At 33.4% G+C, this 21464-nt stretch overlaps 1 protein-coding gene across 1 annotated transcript in view; it reads left to right on the top strand.

The window, feature by feature from the left end:
* Positions 1-21464, top strand: part of LOC150080328 (dynamin-1-like) — a 61080-nt gene that overhangs the window by 6806 nt on the left and 32810 nt on the right. Inside the window, exons 3-8 of the mRNA XM_090380685.1 lie at positions 2155-2253; positions 9167-9275; positions 11516-11713; positions 16209-16347; positions 18157-18215; positions 21299-21437. Of these exons, the coding sequence (XP_090236811.1) occupies positions 2155-2253; positions 9167-9275; positions 11516-11713; positions 16209-16347; positions 18157-18215; positions 21299-21437 (743 nt within the window). The remainder of the gene's footprint in view (positions 1-2154; positions 2254-9166; positions 9276-11515; positions 11714-16208; positions 16348-18156; positions 18216-21298; positions 21438-21464) is intronic.

The following is a 21464-nucleotide window of genomic DNA, read 5'->3' as shown; positions in this document are numbered from 1 at the left end:
TAATGTCATTAGTCCCCACATGAATAATAATATTCTCTTTACCCCCCCCTTAAAATCTGACAATTTGTTGGTGACATCATTAATAGTTGCTCCCGGCAGACATACCCTGGTTCTACTCCACCTATCCTTATTACAAAAAATATTCCCCGTTTCCCTGACAATGGAGTCTCCTAATAAAACAATGTCCTTTTTAACCAGAGTAGTTTCTATTTGGTTTTTCTGTTTTGAGGCCCGAATCGGGTGTGCATCACTTGGTAGATTGTTTGAGTCCCTGACGAGCTCCCAGATGCATTATTCTCGAGGGCAAGCACCCATTTTTTCAGGGATTCAAATTGTTTCATCAGTGCACCAAATTGTAATTTAAGATCGGTGCACTCCATACATCGATCACAAAGAAAAGAATCCCCAGGTGAGTTATGATTAGTCACCAGGTCGACCTTGGAAAACATTCCACAGGTTCCACAACGGATTAAATCATGACTCACCTGTAAATCGCCATCGGCTATTTCCGTGTGAGTCACAATACCCTGTGGCGTGTTTAAGGCAGATCTCATAACAACCATTATAAAATTAGCTAAATATCAATGAAAATTAACTTTAAAAAATTATATCTATAATATTATTAAAATCAAACTGTTACAGGAAAACCTATAACAAAATAATCCAACAATATCCAAATATTTAAAGGCACTAATCAACAGTAATCCAATCCACTTAACTGAGGAGCCCTGACGAAGTGCGTCCGCTCACCTCGAATGCCAACGACAAATCGACATAGTAACCTATCAGATTGGTTAGACAAGACTGCCCCTTAACAAATTCATACTATGATTGCAGTATAATTGCATGCCTGCCCAGGTGATCCTGCATTGATTCTGTAATCAGTAATTCCATTATTTTTCCTGGAACAGATGTTACTGTAATTACTCATGTTGCCTTTTGATCCCCCTTTATAAATTGGGGATACATTCGCATATCTGCAGTTCATAGGGACCTCTCCTGAATCTAATAATGGGGTCATAATTATGGCTAAGGGTTTGCTTTCCTCCTTTGCTGTCTCCCTTGATATAATTGGATAGATTCCATTCACCTCAGGTGCCTTTTTTTGTCCATCTTCAACAATTTCTCCTTCAGTTTTCACAAATTCATTTAGCTCCTCATTTGAGTTTGATAAACTTCTAAACTTCTGGCCTACCCTTCCGTAAGAAATTCCTCATGTGTAAATGTAGATGCAAAATACCTATTGAATTCGTCCGCAACCTGAGTAGGATCATCAACAGTTAACCCGTAGACAGCAAGTGGTTATACCCTTTCTGAACTACTTGCTGCATGTAACACTACAGTGTGGCCAGATCATTACAATTCATTCTAAACCATTGGTTGATTGGTGAGGAATAGATTTTTTCATCCCTGTATTTTTATTCTCAACATTAAATCCTGGGTTCTTTTTTGAGTTAAAATAATTTTTTTTTTTTTATGAAAACCTCAACCACAAAAAGTATTGGAAGCTATTGTTCTTAGTAACATGTGGTTTTAAAGTTTGAGAGAAGATGAACTTGCACAGTAAAATGATGCTGACTGGTCGTGGTGTGTGTTTGTTTATTGGAAAACCAACTTTTAAATAAAGGACGAGATTTTAAGGCAGAGTGCGGAATGAAGAATTTCATCTGTACAGGGATAATTTCACTGACAAGATCTGAGGAAACGTTGACATCTAACCAAGTGAAAGAAAAATAGAAATCTTGCAGGTCATCTTATTTTGCATTGTTAATGCCAAACAGCATGAGAATAGCCACTTGAGAAAGGTTCCATTGGAAAAGAAACCATCACCAAGTTGTAATCTGACGTGCCTAGAGAACCACTTACGTTGACTGTGTACTTTGAAGGGTTTTTGTGAGAAAATGATCAAGATAAAGAAAAGATTTGATATTTAAAACGCAATTACACATTGTGTTTAAATATCAAAATAGTACTTAGTAGCCTGAAGTTATTTAATTAACTGAGTGTGTTTTTAAGTTGAATGCTGATAGCAATTAGATTATTTTATATATTAAATGTTACAGCTATTGGATGTATTTTATTAGAACATAAATTAGTGATGACCAGATTAACATGTTATAGGATCATTGCACATTAATCTTCTTTTCTTTTAAGGTGAAAGAACAATAAGTGTTCTGACCAAATTAGACCTCATGGATGAAGGAACTGATGCAAGAGCTGTTTTAGAAAATAAAGTGGTATTGCTAAAGAGAGGTGAGATGATCTGAGATTCATTTTAAATTTAAGTAAATTTATTAAGAACTTTATAAATGAAATTTGGTTTTTGAAAGACTAAATCACAGATCTAACTAATTTTTAATTTTATTTTTCTTTCAATGATAATGATACTCATATAATAAGCATATGATATTGCTATTCTAAATACCTGTAGTTTTATTTCTTTTTTCTTTTTCAGATTTAAAGCCTTCTAACTTAATAGATCTAATGGCTACAGTTACTATAAACTTAAAAGACATTACTCTTGTATTGTACCATTTTAAAGTTTACAGCATATTATAAATTTTAAACTAAAATTATAGTGTTAAGCTTCCTGTATTAAATCTCCTCTTTGGATATCAAATGGTAAACCTCAGTTGGTAATTAACCTGAAAATAACTAGTGAAATTGATTAAAAATGTGTCATATGTCTTCTACAAATACTTTCTGGATAAAAAAAAAAAAAAAAGAAAAGAAAAGAAAAGAAAAGAAACAAAAAAAATTTAAAAGTCAATTTAAATACAACTCTTCTTAAATTAAGTTAGAGTATATCTAATGTATTAATTTCCAGGAGCAATACTTATGCAGTCTCATGAAAATCAAAATGGCAAAAAGAGGCACTTTCCCTGTATTTTAAACATTGCCTATTTTATTTATTTATTTTTTAATGATAACTCCAAACAGATGCTAATTCAGGAGAACAGCGCCCATCCATAGAAAAAGCATGCAGCAGAAACTAAAAGAGGGAGCATTTTAATTAACTGGGGGAATACATGGACTAATAGATTAACAGTAGCCTCTGGCAGAGGTAAAAGTGATTCTTGCACTACTTCTATTGAAATGCAATTGAACAGCTGGAAAACAAGGTAATGAGAATTTCCAGGACTGCTGGGAGTCATAGTGGAACAAGTAAATACATGGGCTGTGTTAGGGTAACTAAGAGTAGAAACAGGTGCATGTATATTTGCATGTACACCAATGCTTTTTTTTTTTTATGTAAACCCCAAACACGAGAGGTATTAGAACCTATAGTACTTAGTAACGTGCTTGGGTTGGAGGTTGAGAAGACGAAAGAAGATATTTGTTGACATTGGACTTGAACTTCTGTAGACTGTAATTTTCAGGAAATACGTATGGAGGAAGGTTGTTCCAGAAAACGGCAGTTGAATGAACAAACGAGGAAGATGAAAAGTTGGTTCTGTGAGTTTGAAGTTGGACAGTAAATGGATGTTGGCTGGTGGCGGCACATGTTCGGACTGTTTTGAAAGAGAGAGCGGGAATTATAGAAGCCAATTCAGAAGAACAGTGCCCATGGAAGTATCTGTAGAAGAGGCATGCAGCAGAAACAGTACATCTATGAGACAGCGAGTGGAGAGACTCTGTTAGAGATGAATCATTAATTAACCTAACTGCCCTCTTCTGAATGGAATCAAGAAGCCTGAGAGAGGTTTTGGGGGCACCACCCCAGATGTGGGAACAATATTCCATTGCAGGGCGGATTTGCGATTTATACAGAGTGAGCAGCTGTTTGGAAGAAAAGTAACGCCGAGAGCGAAAGAGAAAACCAAGTTTTTTAGATGCAGAGGAAGCAATATTTGTAACGTGCTTGTGCCAAGAGAGATTAGAAGTCAGGGTAATCCCCAAACGAGATATATCATTTTGCCTAGAAATCGGATTGTCACTAAAGATAAGCATAGGAGCAGAAGAATCCTTTTTGCGAGATATAAGACAAGACTGAGTTTTAGAAGGGTTGAAATCAACTAAGTTGTCTTTGCCCCACTGGAGAATTACCTGAAGATCGGCATTTAAGGAATTGGTAGCAGATTTTCGAGAAGTTGAAGCTGATTGAACAGGGCAAGGTTTCTCAAAATGGAAAGTTGAATGCAATGTGCTATCATCGGCAAAACTATGGATAGGATTTCCAGTCAATGGACAGTTAATTAATCTAACTATCCTCTTTTGAGTGGAGTCTAGAAGATAGAGAAGTTTTGTGGACACCACCAAAATGTGAGAACAATATTCCATGGGGAAGCAATATTTGTGATGTGCTTATGCCAAGAGCAATTACATTTGTCATAGAAGACATCTGTGCCAAATGTGATAAAAAGCTTTTGAATTGTCAACAGCAACTGCTTGAGCTTCACCAAACTTTTCCATTGAATTTGTCCATAGATAGGTAACATAAACTAGAATATTACCAATGGATTGACACTGACGTAATCCATATTAGCAATTATTAATCAGATGGATGATTTCTAGATAGTTTAGGAGTTGCCAGTTAATGGGTTTCTCCATTACTTTAGAAAGAGTGGAAGTAAGTGCAGTGGGATGATAATTGGATGTGAAGGATTTGTCACCCTTTTTATGAACTGGCTGGATATGAGCAACTTCCAAGCAGACAGATAAACACCAGTGGAATAAGAAAGTATAAAAAAAGTGATACAGAACAGGCTTAAGCTTAGGAGCACAGATTTTGAGAACAAGTGGAGAAATACCATCAGGACCTGGAGCTTTCTTGGCATCAAGGTGGTTCAAAATTCTTCTGACATCCTTTTGACAGACAACCATAGGAGGCATTGAGTAGAATGGCTTACCAAGATCACCAGTACAAGAGTTGGAAGAAAAGTAGGATGCAAGCAAGTTAGCTTTATCTTTAGCTGAGGTGGGAATAGAACCATTAGGTTTTAATAGAGGTGGGAGTACAAATGGGCAAAAGTTTGATGGACAAAAGATCAAATAAAACATTGCCACAAATTGCAAATTACTTTAAAAAATATTGTAGAGGAATCATTGTTTCAATTGATAGTTTTGTACATTTAGTAATCTTTTATGTTGTGTCTTATTAGCTCATTGATCTCTTCTGTGGCAACCTTTGCGTCTCTGTATTTGTGTGTGTGAACTTATTGACATAAATGACTATCAGTGTCATTTATAACTGCTTCCTAACTTGCCCCTATATGATAAGGGCAGACAAGCCAGTTTGAAATTGATTCGTCTAAAAATTGCCATAGCATTATGCAATTTGCCTATAAAATGAAATGTTTTTTTCTATAATCATAATGTGGTTACTGTACACCAGATGGCACTACTTGAATCTTTTTTTTTTTTTTTTTTTTTTTTTTGAGAGTATGCTGGTAGATAACAGTAAAATTTTCTCTTGTTTTCATAATGATTAAGAATAATATATAGTTCTGGATCAACACACATTTTCTGTTTATTGGATAATGCTGGTTTGGAAGATTATGAAGATCAGTTTAGCACAACTAAACTATTTGGATTGTAAATAAAATATTGTAAATTTTGTTTCAATTAGATTGCAAACAGAACAGCATCAAACAGACTGGGTTTGTATTTCAAGTGGCAGTTATGTTATTTCAAGTGGCAGTTATGTTATTTCAAAATGGCAGGTCAAAATAGAAGTATTCCCATCAGAGTGCATAGGTTTCAAAGGTGTGTTCTTTGAAACCTGACCAAATTTCAAAGAATACACCCAAAGAAAGTAAGTCATGGATGGAGACATAGTGGGGGGGGGGGGGATTTCTTATCCATATACACAAATATGTCTGAATTAAGCATCTAAAGACCTTCCTGAATATCACTAGATCTGCCAGCAGGTAACTGATGTCTTTTGATTTAGACACATTAGCAAAATGATTAATTTCAAACATTCACAAGTTAAAACTTTCATCCAGAATTGATAATTTAAAAATATATACATTGTATAAGGTTTTCTCTGAATAATTCCAAATATGCTCTGGACTTATTCAGAGATATAGCTTAGTCTTTTAAAATTGATTGACTGACTGATTGATTTTAGCATTAGTTAGCATTATTAGCTTTCTTGCATACGATGCAAGAAAGCAAGCTTATACAGCATCAGCCAAAAAAAAAACCTCCCATTTCACTCCTCCATTCGTTCCAAATGCCTGTTCAGCTCAGCCTTCAATTTATTTAGGCTATCCACACCACAACAAAAGATGGAAGTCTGTTCCACCAATCAACTACCTACTGGCTAAAGGAAACTTCTGCACATCCATTCTACCACTCTGTCTTTCCTCAATTTGAATCTATGCCCCCTCAGGTTCTTAATCTGAGCAAGAGGAAGAATCCCATCAGCATTCAGCTTGCTCAACCCATTCAAGGCCTTATACACATCAATCAGATCACCTCGCAGGTGCCTACTCTCCAGGCACTGCAATTTGCAGAAATTAAGCCTTTCTTGGTAAGAGCACCCCTTTGTTCCCCTCACCAATCTTGTTGTCCTTCTTTGTACTCATTCTAGCAACTCTACATCCTTCCTAAAATGAGGCCTCCAGACCTATACACAGTACTCTAGGTGTGGCCTGACCATTGCCTTGTACAATGGGATAATTACCTCCCTGTCCCTGCTAGCAAAATTCATTATATCATTGACAAAACTCCATGACCTGCCCTGGCAGCCCATCTGCACTGCTCAGTAAACTTCATATTTGACTGCACAATTACCCCCAGGTCTTTTTCACTTTCCACTTTCCTGAGTGTAGTACCACACAGTTGGTATGTTTCTCTTGGGATATTGCTACCCATATGCAGTACTTTGTATTTGTCAATGTTAAACTTCAGTTGCCACTTCTCAGCCCATTTGCCTAACTTATCTAGATCCAGTTGGAGTAGCATACTCTCTTTACTGTTGTTAACAATACTGATATACCTTCATCAATATCATTGATGAATACACAAAATAACAATGGGCCCATCACCAAAACCTGGGAGACTCCATTAATAACATTTGTCCACAAAGAGCAGTGTCCATTGATTACCACTCGCTGTCATCTCTCACTCAACCATCCCTTTATCCGTTGTAGCAACTTACCCTTAATGCCATACCTCTCCAATTTGTACAGCAGTCTTCCATGTGCAACAGTATCTAAAGCTTCCTGAAATCCACGTATATGATATCAAAATTATTTTTGACATTCAGTTCCTTTGTGACCACATCATAGTATCCAATCAAATTGGCCAGACAAGACCTCCCTTTAACAAACCCATGCTGTGTCTTAACTATTACTGCAGTCTTGTCTAGATGATCCTGCAATGCTTCTTTAACCAGTGACTCCATTATTTTCCCCAGAACACAAGTTAAACTAACAGGTCTATAGTTACTTGTGTCACATTTTGAACCCCCTTTGTGAATTGGTGATACATTTGCACACTTCCAGTCCATGGGATCTCCCCTGAGTCCAAGGAAGCTCTTATATGGCTATGGGTTTGCTTACTTCCTTTGCTGCCTCCTTTAATATAACTGGATAGATCCCGTCCACTCCAGGTGCCTTCCTTATGTTTAACTTCAACAATTTCTCCTCCACTTTGCTCTCAGTTATTAGAAAATCACTTAGCTCCCTGTTAGAGTTTGATAAACTTCTGGCATTCCCTTCATTGAATAACTCCTCATGTGTCAATATAGATGAAAAATAGTCATTCAGTTTATTAGCTACCTGAGCATGATCATCAATAGTCAACCCATCTATGTTAAGTGGTCCAATCTGATTCATCCCTTTCCTTCTACAATTTACATAAGTAAAGAACTCTTTGCTGTTTTTCTTTGCATCCTTTGCCAAAGAGTTCTTGTAATCTGTCTGTCCTGTCTAACCTCCTTTGTGACTTGATTACAGACAAGCTTTTATTTGCCATAGGCTTCTGTGTCACCTGATAATTTATGTGTATCCCATACATTTTTCTTCTCTGCCACGAGCCTCATTAATTCATCTGACATCCATTTAGGCATAGAATCAGACAAATAAAATCAGACAAATGCTAATAATTTATTGTAATTTTTTCTTGTAGAGGATCTCATGCCATCTCATTATGGATATAAAATAAGTTTTGTGGGTTTTTTTGAAAAGGGTAGGTTATGCTATTTTTGGAAATTTTGGAGGAATATTAAATTTTTTTAGAGTATTTTGTCTTAAAAATATATGAGAATGTTTTTAGTACAAAAGCTGGCTTTTTCCTTTATCCTCCTTCCATATAATTGCAATTTCAACACCTTCTGAATTACACCTCACCTGGATGCAGCCATTCCTGAAGAAAACCCCAGGTAAGAGTATCTTCTGCCTTAAAATAAAATATATAATATTCCTAAAATTTAATATTCCTCTAAAATTTCCAATAATAGCCTAACCTAACCTTTTCAAAAAAAATCCACAAAGTTTATTTTAAATCCATAATGAGATTGCAGATCCTCTACAAGGAAAAATTACAATAAATTTTTAGCATTTGTCCGATTTTACGAAAATTAGTGGGTCTCGACAACTCAAGTTGTCTGTCCAACATTCAGTTAGGCCTGAACCTTGAACGGCATTTCTTAGTTGGAATGAAAAGCCTAGTAGCCTCCAAGATTAAGTCCCTGAAGGCTTCCCATTCCCATTAGTTTACCAATTTGTCTTAAATTCATTAGGTGTAAAAAAAGAGAATATATCTCTACTTGGGAGGATGGAAGAACAATAACACCAAAATAAGGCTGTCCTCTAAAATGGAGAATAGTTAGTAATCTTTCTAACAAGACAAAATTTAATGTAATGAATTTTTTGTCTAAGGATTTAGAAACAAATATATACATGTTAACAGCTACCAGTGATATATAAACTTATATTTGATCTATAAATCTCTCACTAGGCTATCCGCCGACCGGGCTAGCCGAGTGGGTAAAGTACCTGCCCGGCAACCCAAAGGTCGCGGGTTCGATTCCCGCCTCGGGCTTGGATAAAAGTACTGCAAAAACCTTGGGAGGTGCAATATGGCCACAGACACCGATGCGCCAACAACTACCAAATCAAATCAACTAGGCTATCCATAATTAAAATAATGATTTATTATGTTTAATTGATATTGAAGTTTGTCTTTAAATGCTAATCATTTCTTATTTTTGAAGGGCACATTGGCGTAATAAATAGAAGTCAAAAGGACATAGATGATGGCAAGGATATTAATTATGCACTTGAAAAAGAAAGCAGTTTCTTCAGTAATAATTCCAATTACAGGTCTGTTTCTGTTTTTTTTTTAAGCTCTTCAACATAATAGATATGAATCCACTCATTTATTAATAATTCATGATTTATTTCAGCTGGGGGTTTGCAGACCAGTTCCAGAGGGGAATATTCAGAAGGGGCATCAAGAAATATGTATTTATTTGATATCTGATTTGAAACTGATAGGTTATCAGTTTATTTTCTGAAAAATATACTGATAGAATCACAAATTTTATAGAACATTACTTATTTTCAATACGATTAGTATGAATACAAGTTGCTTCCCTAACAGAGCATTTTCAATCCCCACCACTATTGTGTACTTACACTTATGCGCATATGAATCGTTGACATAGTTGGCTTAATAGAAAACAGCTTTCAGAGTTGTTCTGTTACTTGCAGGCATTGCAAACTGAAGCGAACCTTTGGTATATATATGAATTTATTTTATTTTATTTTATTTTATTATTTTTTTTTTTTACTTTTAATTGTATACATATGTATACATAAACACATATATATGTATAAATAAATTTGAGTTGTTTCACACATAAAACTTTGAATTTTCTTTTTGGAAAACCCAGTGTTCATACATATATACACACACACACACATACAAACATATGCATATATAGGTAGGGGGTAGGGTATATCCATATATAGGTAGTGGACCCCCCCCTACATATGTATGTAGGGGGTCCACAAACGTTTTTTTCCTTTTTAAAAGGATCTGTAGATCTTACTAGTTTGGGAGCCACTGATCTATTTTATTAAAATTTATTTTAATTAATTAATTTTTTTTTTTTTTTTCATTATATGCCCTTTTTCAATTTTGCAAGGTTAAAGCTGCCATGGTCTTATTTTTTTTATTTTTAAAAAATTTATTTTTTTTATGGTTACTCCAAACATGAATGGCATTGTAATCTACAGTATACTATTATCTTGTGTGTGGATTGAATTTGAGAAGACAGAAGGTATACATTTGACTTGAATTTCTGTAGATTATATATTTTCAGGAAACACATATCAAGGAAGGTTGCTCAAAGGAACAAGTAGAAAGGATAAATTAGGAAGAAGAATAGTTAGTTTAATGAATTGGAGTTTAAATGTGAATTGTTCCACCAAACCCTCCAATTTTATTTCATAAAATCCTCCAGTACTGACTGTTCTCCAACAAATATTTTCATGTATTGGATTTTTATTTTTTTATATGGATATTATACAGCATTTTCTCTCTTAGTTAATTTAATTGTGTGCATTTTGAAATGAAATTCAGACATTGAGCACTGAATGTGAAAATTTTAAAGATAAATCAAAATCTGAGAATTAACTACCTTAATTACAGTTACCTCATTTTCACAGTTATATAATTTTGAAAAATGTTCCATCATGAATTTGTAGTAAATATTTCACAGCTAAGCTGGTGACCTCTCTTCATAGTACTTGAAAAACATTGATAAACTGAAGGGGTTTTTAGACATGCTTCATATACGGGTCAATTGTTAGCATTGGTTTGTCTATACACGACAGTACCTCCTCTACAAAAGTGAATTTTGAAAAATTTTGGCATAGTGTACTTTCAACTAAAACTTTTATAATTCAAAGTAGTACATCACCACCAATTATGGCTCCCACTATTTGAATTAACCACAAACTGTATATATTATACCATAGTGTACTGATATCAGCTGAGAAAAGAATGAACAACATAATATTCACCATTATAATATTGGTGAATAACTTTGTTCAGCAGCTGTTAGTTAAAAATGTTCATCTGTTTTTATTGAATGCTAATATTTGGAGCATGTATAATACAATTCAGTTAACATTTCATATCTATTTATTTATTTTTTTTTTTGGAAAGGTGAAATTAAAGCCTATGAAATGAATCTATTTGGAATCATGTTATAATATGGTATACAACATTGAATGTTGGAAAGTTTTAATGGGCTTCTACCTGTCTGCTTTATTCAGGATGCCTTGTTTGATGAAACACTATGCTTTTTGAAACAAAAAAAAAAACAAAAAAAAACAGGTTGCTTATATTTTATTACAAATTAAGTGTTTGTGAACTAAATCCAGGGTATACTAATTTTTAAGCAAATACACAAAATTTTTTTAGTTATTATGATGGAAACAAATATCAATACCAAATAGACATTTTAAATCTTTTAATTTTCATTCTATTAAACTTGGAATATATTTCAATTGAAAAACCTTCTTTTGTTCATCTTTAATGTGTTTCATTGCAGACATATGGCCAGTCGCATGGGTACTCCATATCTTCAGAAAGTTCTTAGTGGACAACTTAAGTTACACATTAAAGAAAGGTTACCTCGTGTTCAAATGGAACTGTATGATAAGTATATGCTGGTAATGAATGAACTGGACACTATAGATGAAAATTTGGGACATCTGGAGACTCTTGGTGCAGAGAAATTTATGATCAAGTAATTTCAAATTTCATAGTTTCTTTTTCTCATTATTTCTAACCACTTAGTCCTTAATATTTCTTTTAAATTGAGTGCAGTAACTAGTTTCTTTTTCTCATTATTTCTAACCACTTAGTCCTTAATATTTCTTTTAAATTGAGTGCAGTAACAACAGTAATAAAAAATGTGAAACAGTAATGTGTTTTGCATATCAAAAAGAAAATATTGACATAAGGATGGATGACATTTGTATATGTTATCATAGTGGTTCCCAGACTTTTTGCAAAGCAAACCCTTTCTTTTAAATAAAAATTCAATGGAATCCTTGTAAATAAATATTACATCCTTCAGAAGGATGCCTATAATTAATCAAAGATTAATTACTGTTATTCTGCTGGAAGTAAAATTAATTTTAAAATGCAGATTTTATGTTAAAACTGATGAAAAATTAACAGTATTATTTCTAAAGTATTGATTGAAGGAAGACATATTATGGGTTTTTTAACCTGCAGCAGTGGCACCCCCAGTCATAACACATGGTGATGCAGGGCCTGACAGTCCTACCCATTTCTTTTTTATTTCTGAAAAAAAGTTTTCAATTTTTAAAAATTCTAAAATTCTGCTTGAAGTGTATACAACATTGCTTGTAGCATATATATATATATATATATATATATATTATTATTATTTTTTTTTTTTTTTTGTATATTGCTTGTAGTATACACAAAAATATACTAATTCTTTAACTTTTTTCCTAATGAATTGACATTGTAAATGTAATTATTTTTAAATTAAAATTAAAATTTAAAAATGTGTTTTTTTTTACACTGATATTTAAAAAAAAATTCAATTTTATTGAATCTTTGGGAGGAAATGCTATAAAAACTTAAAATATGAACATGAAACTATTAGTTTTCTTCTATTTTCACGATCATAAAACCATTAAGTGCATGAAAATTCAAACTAACACATTCAGTCATATTACTATGTTTTCCCAGTTTCACTTATAACTCTCCATAAACAATACATAACACCTCTTCTACTGAGGTAAAACTGTGTATATTTGTGAAGGAAGCTAAATGGAGAAAGAGACACTAATCTTAAACTGGTGATTAAGATGCAAGAGATGTTTTTCAAGTGGCTTAGTAAAACCCACACTACTGCTGCCAGGTTAAGCATTATAGTATTTAAATAAATAATCACACTCTCCCAATTGAACTAAATTTTAGTTTGGTTTATTGATAAAATGACAAGTATAATTCACCAACAAAATTCCAATTACACTACTAAAGAGCAGGTAAAATTTTAGATTTTGTTTTGGAATCCCATAATCATACCAAATTGGGTTATTAATGGCAGTTCTCTATAAGCACCAAAACCCAGATATAGCTGAAATATGTAGTTGGGTTAAAATTTAGAAAGGAGACTTTCTTTTTCCGAAAAAAAAAAAAAAAAAAAAAAAATCTATCATTTATGCCTTCCCCATCATGCATAAGATATATAGTTAAGATGTCTAGTTGTCAAACTTTGCAGGCTGCATTTCCTAAACCATTCTTTATATGGATATTGATCAGTACACCCCTTACTAATCTGGTTGTCCTTCTCTGAACTCTTTCTAGAAGTTCTATTTCTTTTTTTTTTTTCTCCCAAATGTGACCTCCAGACTTGAATACAACTCTCAAGTCTTTTTTTCATCCTAGACTACTTTTAACTCCATTCTCCCAGCTTGCATCTAACTCCTGGATCTCTGTTCCCTAGGTGTAGGACCTTACATTTAGCAGCATTAAACTTCAGTTGCCAATTTTCAGACCACTTGTGCATCCTATCTAAATCATATTGAAGCAAAATGGTCTAGTTCATTGAGCACCCTTCCTACTTTTAAATGATCAGCAAACTTTGACACCTTTTCCTGCACTCCCTTATCAATGTCATTAAAGAAGATAAAAAACAGAAGTACCACACTGATTCCTAAAACCAGCTGAAAGGGTTATGGTACCCTGAGCCAACTTTGGTTTAACACATGCATCCCACCCCATCCCATTCATAAGCTGAAAATAGGTTTTTCAGTTAAAATATAAAATATAATTATTTTGATAATTTAATTTTTTTATTTCATTCAGTTAATTTAAATCCTTAAAATAAAAATACAATTTATTAATTTTATATTTAATAAACAAGTAGCATTAATTATTACATATTCATTAAAATCAAATTAATAAATTATATTTTTATTTTAATAATAATTTTTAAAATAACTTAAAATAGTTCTTAAAATAATAAAGCAATATTTTATTGTTTATTTCATCTAGGTCTAAAACTTTAGTAATGGCACATTCAGTTGATAAGGTTGCCAACCTATCCAACTGATCTTATGTCATTGTGAAACACAGATAGGTTGATTAATTTCATCTTTGAAAACACTTTGAGCACTGGCCACTGATACTGGCAATGTTATAAGAATTCTCAGCACCATAAAAGAATTGCTAATGATACTGTCAAATTTGAGCATAATGAATTACAAGGATTTCAGCGAGTATGACTGCCTTTGAAGTGGTTTCACACATTTTAATTCTGTGTATAAATTGATGATGGAGATGGATTTCTGATCACCATATATATGTTGAATTTCTACATTCATATTGAATCTGATTGTTATGCTTTGCAGTCAACTCAAACCTGTCTTTCAGTGATTGGATTGCACTGTCTAAAAATGTTGAAAAAATGTATCCTAAAATTTTCCTTCTTTGTCATTCTAACTTTCGACTGAACAAAAACTTAAAATTTAGCATGCCACATAAGAGGGTAAATAGTATGGATAATTTGTATGTTTATGGTGAAGTGACATTTGCATCACAGAAACATGCCATTACTCTGATAATAAAAATAAAAGTATAAATCAGTTATTTTGCCTGCAAGGTTGAGGACCAAGACAAAAGCTGGGCACCTTATATTTGCTGCAGTACTTGTGCTTCTAATCTCCACAGCTGGTTAAATTACAAAGGCCACTCAGTGCCCTTTGCCATACCTATGATATGGAGAGAGCCTTCAGATCATATCATGGACTGTTATTTTTTGTATGCTACCACCTCTTCAGCATGGGATTTCCAAGAAGAAAAAGTGGACCTTAAGCTACCCAAATATACCATCTGAGAAACCTTCTGGCATCACATCATAAATTAGGCTGCAATATATTGTTAAAAATACACTTTCTTCACTAAGTGATGAGCACTTAGTTGATGAGCATGGCGAAATATTTCATCAGGACATCTTGGAAATGGAGAAGAGATACCAAGGCAAATCTTGGTGTTCATTATCAAACATTCTCTTTCAGGGTAGATTTTCGTTTTCCCAAATTCAAGTTCAATTGCCAAGTTTTTTGGATTGTCTAGAACAGTGTTCCCAACGTTTTTTTTTGAGATATGGACTATTTTTATATTTGAAATATAAGCCGCAGACCACAAAAAGGATTAAATTAACATGCAAATATATTATTAACTATTTTTTAAATACAGTGATAAGTAGATGTACTTAACATACATAGTATATATTAGGATTTTATAGGTATGTCTATATTTCCCATCAGTGTTAATAGGATTGTTGCCTAGCTCTGTATTGTTAAGTCCCATGGATCACTTTCATAAGTTATGTATACCACAAATGGATCACAGATTGGGAAACACTGGTCTAGAAGGCATTTAAATTTATAATCTGTTCTGCAATTTTTTGATTGATTCTGAAAGCAGGGAGACAGCTTGTGAGATATTCAAAAAATTGACCTTGTAATCTTTGCTTGTAATATTTCTTTGGCTCAAAACATTGTACAAACAATTAGGCAGCAGATAAATTTGCTTCAATAATTTTTCAATAGTTAAAAATTTTCTTTCTTTGTACTGTTCATTTGTTTCTTGTTGATTGAGAGTGACATTTTTTCTGTTCCTCTTTTGAATTTTAGCACCTCCTGAACCTCAGCACCCTGAGCCAATATTACATTGGCTTATCCCTTAAGTTGGCCCTGCTGATCCCTGAGGGATTTCACTTGCTACACTTAGTCACCAGGTGTGTCCATTTATGACTGATCTCTGACTCTTATTTCTTAGCCAACCTTTAATCCAGTGAAGGATCTTGCTATTAATCCCAATTATGACTTTGTCAAAATAATTAACTAGATTGGTCAGGCAGGACTTTCACCAGGTGAACCTTCACATTTAAAGTTTTAATTCCAATTCTGCTTTGAAGAAGAAAGAAAAGTAACTTATGATACATTGGGCTGTGTAATAACACTTTTTACAAATTTTAAATCAATAAATTCTTTCCAGAATTGTGTCTGCAATTCCCAGTTTATTATTTCAAAGTATATGTGATATTGTGATTTAACATAGATATTCATTGTAATAAGTTTTCAAACTTGTTAATAACGTTGAGGTTTATATTTTTTGTATTATAATTCATGGCATTTATTTTACATATAGATAAATACATATATAAAAATATTTCCCCTTTTATATATATATAGGCTTGTGGAAAAATTTATTGAGAAACTAAGAACTGATATTGAAGGACAGAATGAAAGCTGCAATATTACTACAGTATCTTCTGGAGCAAAAATTAACAGTCTCTTCTATAATGAATTCCAGGAAATGTTATCCACAGTGGTATGTTCTTTTATTAAATGAATGAATGAATGAATGAATGAATGAATGAAGTTATGATTATAGTGCAGAGATTCTACAGGTGGTTGAAGGTCATTCATTAGCCACCCCTTCTCTCATTCTCTTTATCTCTCACTCACATAATTGGTGGTACTGACTGCTTATTTATGCATTGCGTTTCACAGATCAACAGTTTGTTGATGAGAAGTGGCAGAATTGTAGTTTGAATGTGTTGCAGAATAGTGAATGAACTTGATTTGCCTGTAGAAATTCTTTCTAGTATAGTACAGCTTTTGTGATGATTACTTATTATTACTGTTTACTAGTTAATCTAAATAAAAGACTACCAAGAAATAATGTTTTATTTTTTTCCCATGGGTAATATGTGGCCTTTCTTTGACATTCTCGACTAATTGCATTTATAGCAATAGTAATAGCATTTACCATATAGGCAAGGAAGTCATGCTTTTGCTGCACTGGCAAAAAAAAAAAAAAAAACAACTCCAACTAAGTAGATAAGAAAACACAAATTATTTGCTTCCCTCTTCACGTAGGTAAGTATCCAGTTGACCTTCGAATTTATTCATTTATTTGTTCCAGCCATCAATGACTCACTGGCTAAAAGAAAACTTCCTACAAACTAATCTAAACCTCTTCTCTTGTAATTTAAATTTATGACCCCTAGTTCTGAAATTCTCTAGAACAGTGAAAATTCCACCTTCATTCATTTATAACCCCTCTCACAGCCGTATAACCTCAATAAGGTCATCTCTGAGGTGCATGGTTGCCAAGCTCTGTAGTCCACATAATCAGAGTCTTTTCTCACATGGTCATCCTTCTGCTGATCTCACCATTTGAGTTGCCCGTCTTTGGACCCTCTCTTTTAAGAAGCTCGATGAGGTCACCATACTGGAACATAGTATTCCAAATATCGTCTTACAATTGCCTTATACTGTGGGATTATGACCTCCCTCTATCTACAGGATATCATTTGATAAATCATCGACAGGACACCATAGGCTTTTCTGGCTGGCTGGTTTACACTGTTCAGAGAACTTCATATCTGCCCATATTGTAACCTCCAGCTGCCTTTCCTCCTCCGCTTTTTTTAATTCGACCCCACCAAGTGTATAATTTATTTGTGATTGCCATTCCCCAAGTGCATTTAGCAGCATTGCATTTGGCAGCATTAAGACATAGCAGCCACTTCTCTGACCATCTTCGAAGTCTGTTCAAGTCATCCTGAAGGAGTCCTGCTTTGCATTGATCATTAATGACTCTGCCAGTCTTTACATCATCTGCAAATTTTGACATCACACCTTTTATCCCTTCTTCAATCATTTATGAAAATGAGAAACAACAGTGGTTCAAGAACCGATCCTTGAGGGACTTCACTCTTGACATTACACCAATCTGAAGAATATCCATTAATACAACCCTTTGTCTTCTTCCCTGCAGCCAGCCAGCAATCCATCTTAGAATCTTACCTGTAATCCTAACCTGTAGTATAAGCTTGGTATGTTAATGATCAGTGCCAAGTGATCTGCAAAGGCAAAAAATGCATAAAATGGGATCTCTGATGGTGAAAAGATGATACAGTCATTACTCAGCAAAATCATTTTATCCACTAACAGTATGGTGACAGTTATTTCAAAAATTTATTTAATAATTCAGGGATGGATTTTTGACTTATGGATTTCTAATTATTCTGGCTTTATTGTATTCAGATATATTAAATAAAACATTTTTATTTATTGTGGAACTTGGTTATATGCATATATATATATATTTATATTTTTTTTTCCTGGGCAGAATGTAAAACCTTCTAGAGAAGAATTGGTGCTGTCAATCGTAAATACAAACAGTGTTAGGTACGTTTTCTTTCATAGTAATATTTAATTGCCTTCTCAGCAAAACACTAATTGTTTAAAAAATTAACTTAATTTAATTAAATTTTAAATATCAAGGATTATCAAGAAATATTTTTTTAATTTAAAAAAAACTAAATTTAAAACCTGATTGATTATATCCAGTAGTGCACTCAGAATGTTTTTTTGGAGATAAGGATGATATCTTTGTGAAAAGTGAAGGTATTGCTTATGTTTGTTAAAATCTTATCGAATCTATATTGATAGCTTTTATAAGCATCAACACATGACAGTACAATTATGTAAAATTAAACAGAATATTTTTGGAGAATGAGGGGAGGTAGGTTAGCCTCTTCACCCAACCAAATCACTTGGAAATTGGATGGTCAAGGAGGCACAAATGTCCATAAATATGATCTGATCATTGAAGGCACAAATAGTGCATCACCAGCACAATTTCCTCGGATGCACATTTCCTCATTCAGCATATGATACTTATAGAGATGTGGCCTAACCAGGTTGCAACAGGAATAGTATATGACTCATTGTGCATCTTTATATCTCCTGCACCATTACTTCCCACAAAAAAAAAAAAAAAAAAAAAAAAAATGTAAATCAGCACTGATGATCACTTTTAAGTTATGTTCAGTTTTTCTGAGGCAAATTTAGTAGTTGCGAATATTTGCAGCACCAATTCATATGAAGTGAGCCTTGTCTGACTAGAACACATTGAACACTCAGTTTTCTTCAAATGCAACTTCAGAGGGTATCTGTTGCAATATGTTTTGTGATGTCTGGCAGTGTTAATGCCATTGGAACTTATATGAATAACAGGGAAGGGAAACCCTTAGAATCTACATACAATGCTGATGGTCATCCCAAAGCAACAGAATACTTGAGTGGGATATTTTTCTTTCCATCAATTGATCCATTGGTGTCATATACTCACAACAGAATGTCATTATAGGACTGTGATGACCTTTTGTTGCCAGCTTTTGGTAGTCTTCTCTATCTGCACTACATCTGCTATTGATGTTGGATCTTTTGCTTCTCAACCAATTTGAAACACTTCCTTTAATTTAAAATTAGCAGATGAGCACCATAAAGGTTGGGCATGGTCTTGTAGTAAGGTTTTTACCTCCTCTAATAAAATAATCATAATGAAAAAATTGCATTTTACCTCCTCAAAACAATAAAACAGTTTGACTAGGAGAATCAACCTTGTCTTGTAGCATTATTAGACCTGTGACTCTGTTCAGTGCTTCATGTAAATTTGCATAGACATGTTGATAGTTATTGATCTGTCTATTATACTTGCATTGCACATGTTTTGTGGTATGCCGAAGCATAATTTTTTCTTTTCTGCAATAAAACCTCCTGCTTGTGGTTGCTATTTGCTACATTTCTTTCACTAATAAGTCCATTAATTGTTACATAATTTTGGTTCAAAATCATTGGAAATTACAGTTTGTCATCATCTGTATTTATGTCAGTTTTAATTTCAGAAGTTTCTTAAAGTTGAAATTAAGAGATATAGATTTTTCTACTGAGTGAACACTTTAAGCTTTTATGTTAATGATTCAGATAATTTAAATTTATTTCCTAAAGGATGAAAGTTTTAATCAGTAATGTTTAATTTTAATTTTTTATAGCTAGAACTGGTTTTAAAAATTATTTCATGGGTATAAATGTAGAAAATCATTTTTTAGAAAATATGCATTTCTACAAAATGGTGCTTACTTAATATTTTAAATTAAAAAAAAAAATAAAAGCATATGCAAATGAAAACATAATTAGAAAATGAATAAGGATTATCATAAAACAAAGCCATCTTTCTTAAGATAAGATTTAAGATATACAGTAATACCCCGAAGTTATGCGATAGGTGGGTCCAACGAAAATCACTTAAGTCGAATTTGCGTAAGTCAGGGTACAACTTTGCATATAAATACATATAAATTTTGTTTAATTGGGATCAAGGACTAACAAAAACACTAGTTTAGAAGAAAAATATTTAATAAAAATATGTATTAAAATACAAAATATACAAATACAAATATATTTAATACAAAATACAAATATATTTAATACAAAATATGTATTAAAAAAATAAATGAGTTACGTAAAAAAGTTATGTCGATGACTTCATAAAATCTAACAAATTCATCTGACGACACAGCGCCTTCTTTTTTTCATGCAGAATTTCTTCGTAGCAAGCTAATAATTTTTTTATTCTTTGCTTTGTAGCTATAACGCGTTCTTCAATTGAGCTGAGACCTTCTGTCAAGCTTGCAATTGTCATGTGCTTTATGTGCTTTTCTGGTGGAACTGGGTCTGAAGTATCGGATACTTCAGTGATGTTTTGCTCACGCATCTCTATGAGCTCATTCATTGTCAGCTCCTGACTATGTGAATCCAACAGCTCGTTGACATCATCACCATTGACTTCCAAATCTAATTGCCTGGCAAGATTAACAACTTCTTCTATCACATGAGCGACATGATCAGTTTCTGGCATTGTTTGCGTCTCGGTTTTGAAAAAAAAATGGACAAAGTTACTTCCAGACACCATTCAATGTTTTTTTGTGAATTTCATCCCAAGATTCTTCAATGATTCTTACGGCATCTAAAAGATTGAATTGTTTCCAAAAGTCTTTAACAGATATCTCACTATTTTGTCTCATAGCTTCATTCAGACATGCAAACGAACACCTCATGTAGTAAGCCTCAAATGTTTTGATGATTTCCTGGTCCATCAGTTGAAGCAAGCTAGTTGTGTTTGGAGGCAAAAACACAACTTTCACATGTGGGTCGAAATTAATTAGGGTGGCAGGAGGGTGACCGGGTGCATTGTCAATAAGAAGCATCACTTTAAATGGAATCTGTTTAGACTTGCAATAACGTTCGACTTCGGGTATGAAATGGTGACCAAACCAGTCCTCAAAAACAGAAGCTGTCACCCAAGCTTTATGATTTGACTTCCAAATCACTGATAAGCTAATTTTAGATATACACCAAATGAAAATTTTCCTAAAATTCCCAAATACCTAAAAATAGTTAAAATTCCTTTTCTTTCATTTATTTAGGACAGGCTTATTTACACCTTCATTGGCATTTGACAATGTTTGTCGTAGGATCATAGAAAGGTATCATGACCCAGTACAAAAGGCAGTGAGTGACACCACCAGACTGCTTTTAGAATCAGTAAGAAAAAATGCTGAAATAGTAAGTTGCCTGTCTGTTTCTCTATTA

Source organism: Mastigoproctus giganteus, chromosome 9, assembly GCF_048544385.1.
Source record: "Mastigoproctus giganteus isolate SK-2022 chromosome 9, ASM4854438v1, whole genome shotgun sequence".
NCBI classification, from domain to species: domain Eukaryota; kingdom Metazoa; phylum Arthropoda; class Arachnida; order Uropygi; family Thelyphonidae; genus Mastigoproctus; species Mastigoproctus giganteus.
Note: the sequence above shows the minus strand (reverse complement) of the source record. Positions and strands in the feature narration are given on the sequence as shown.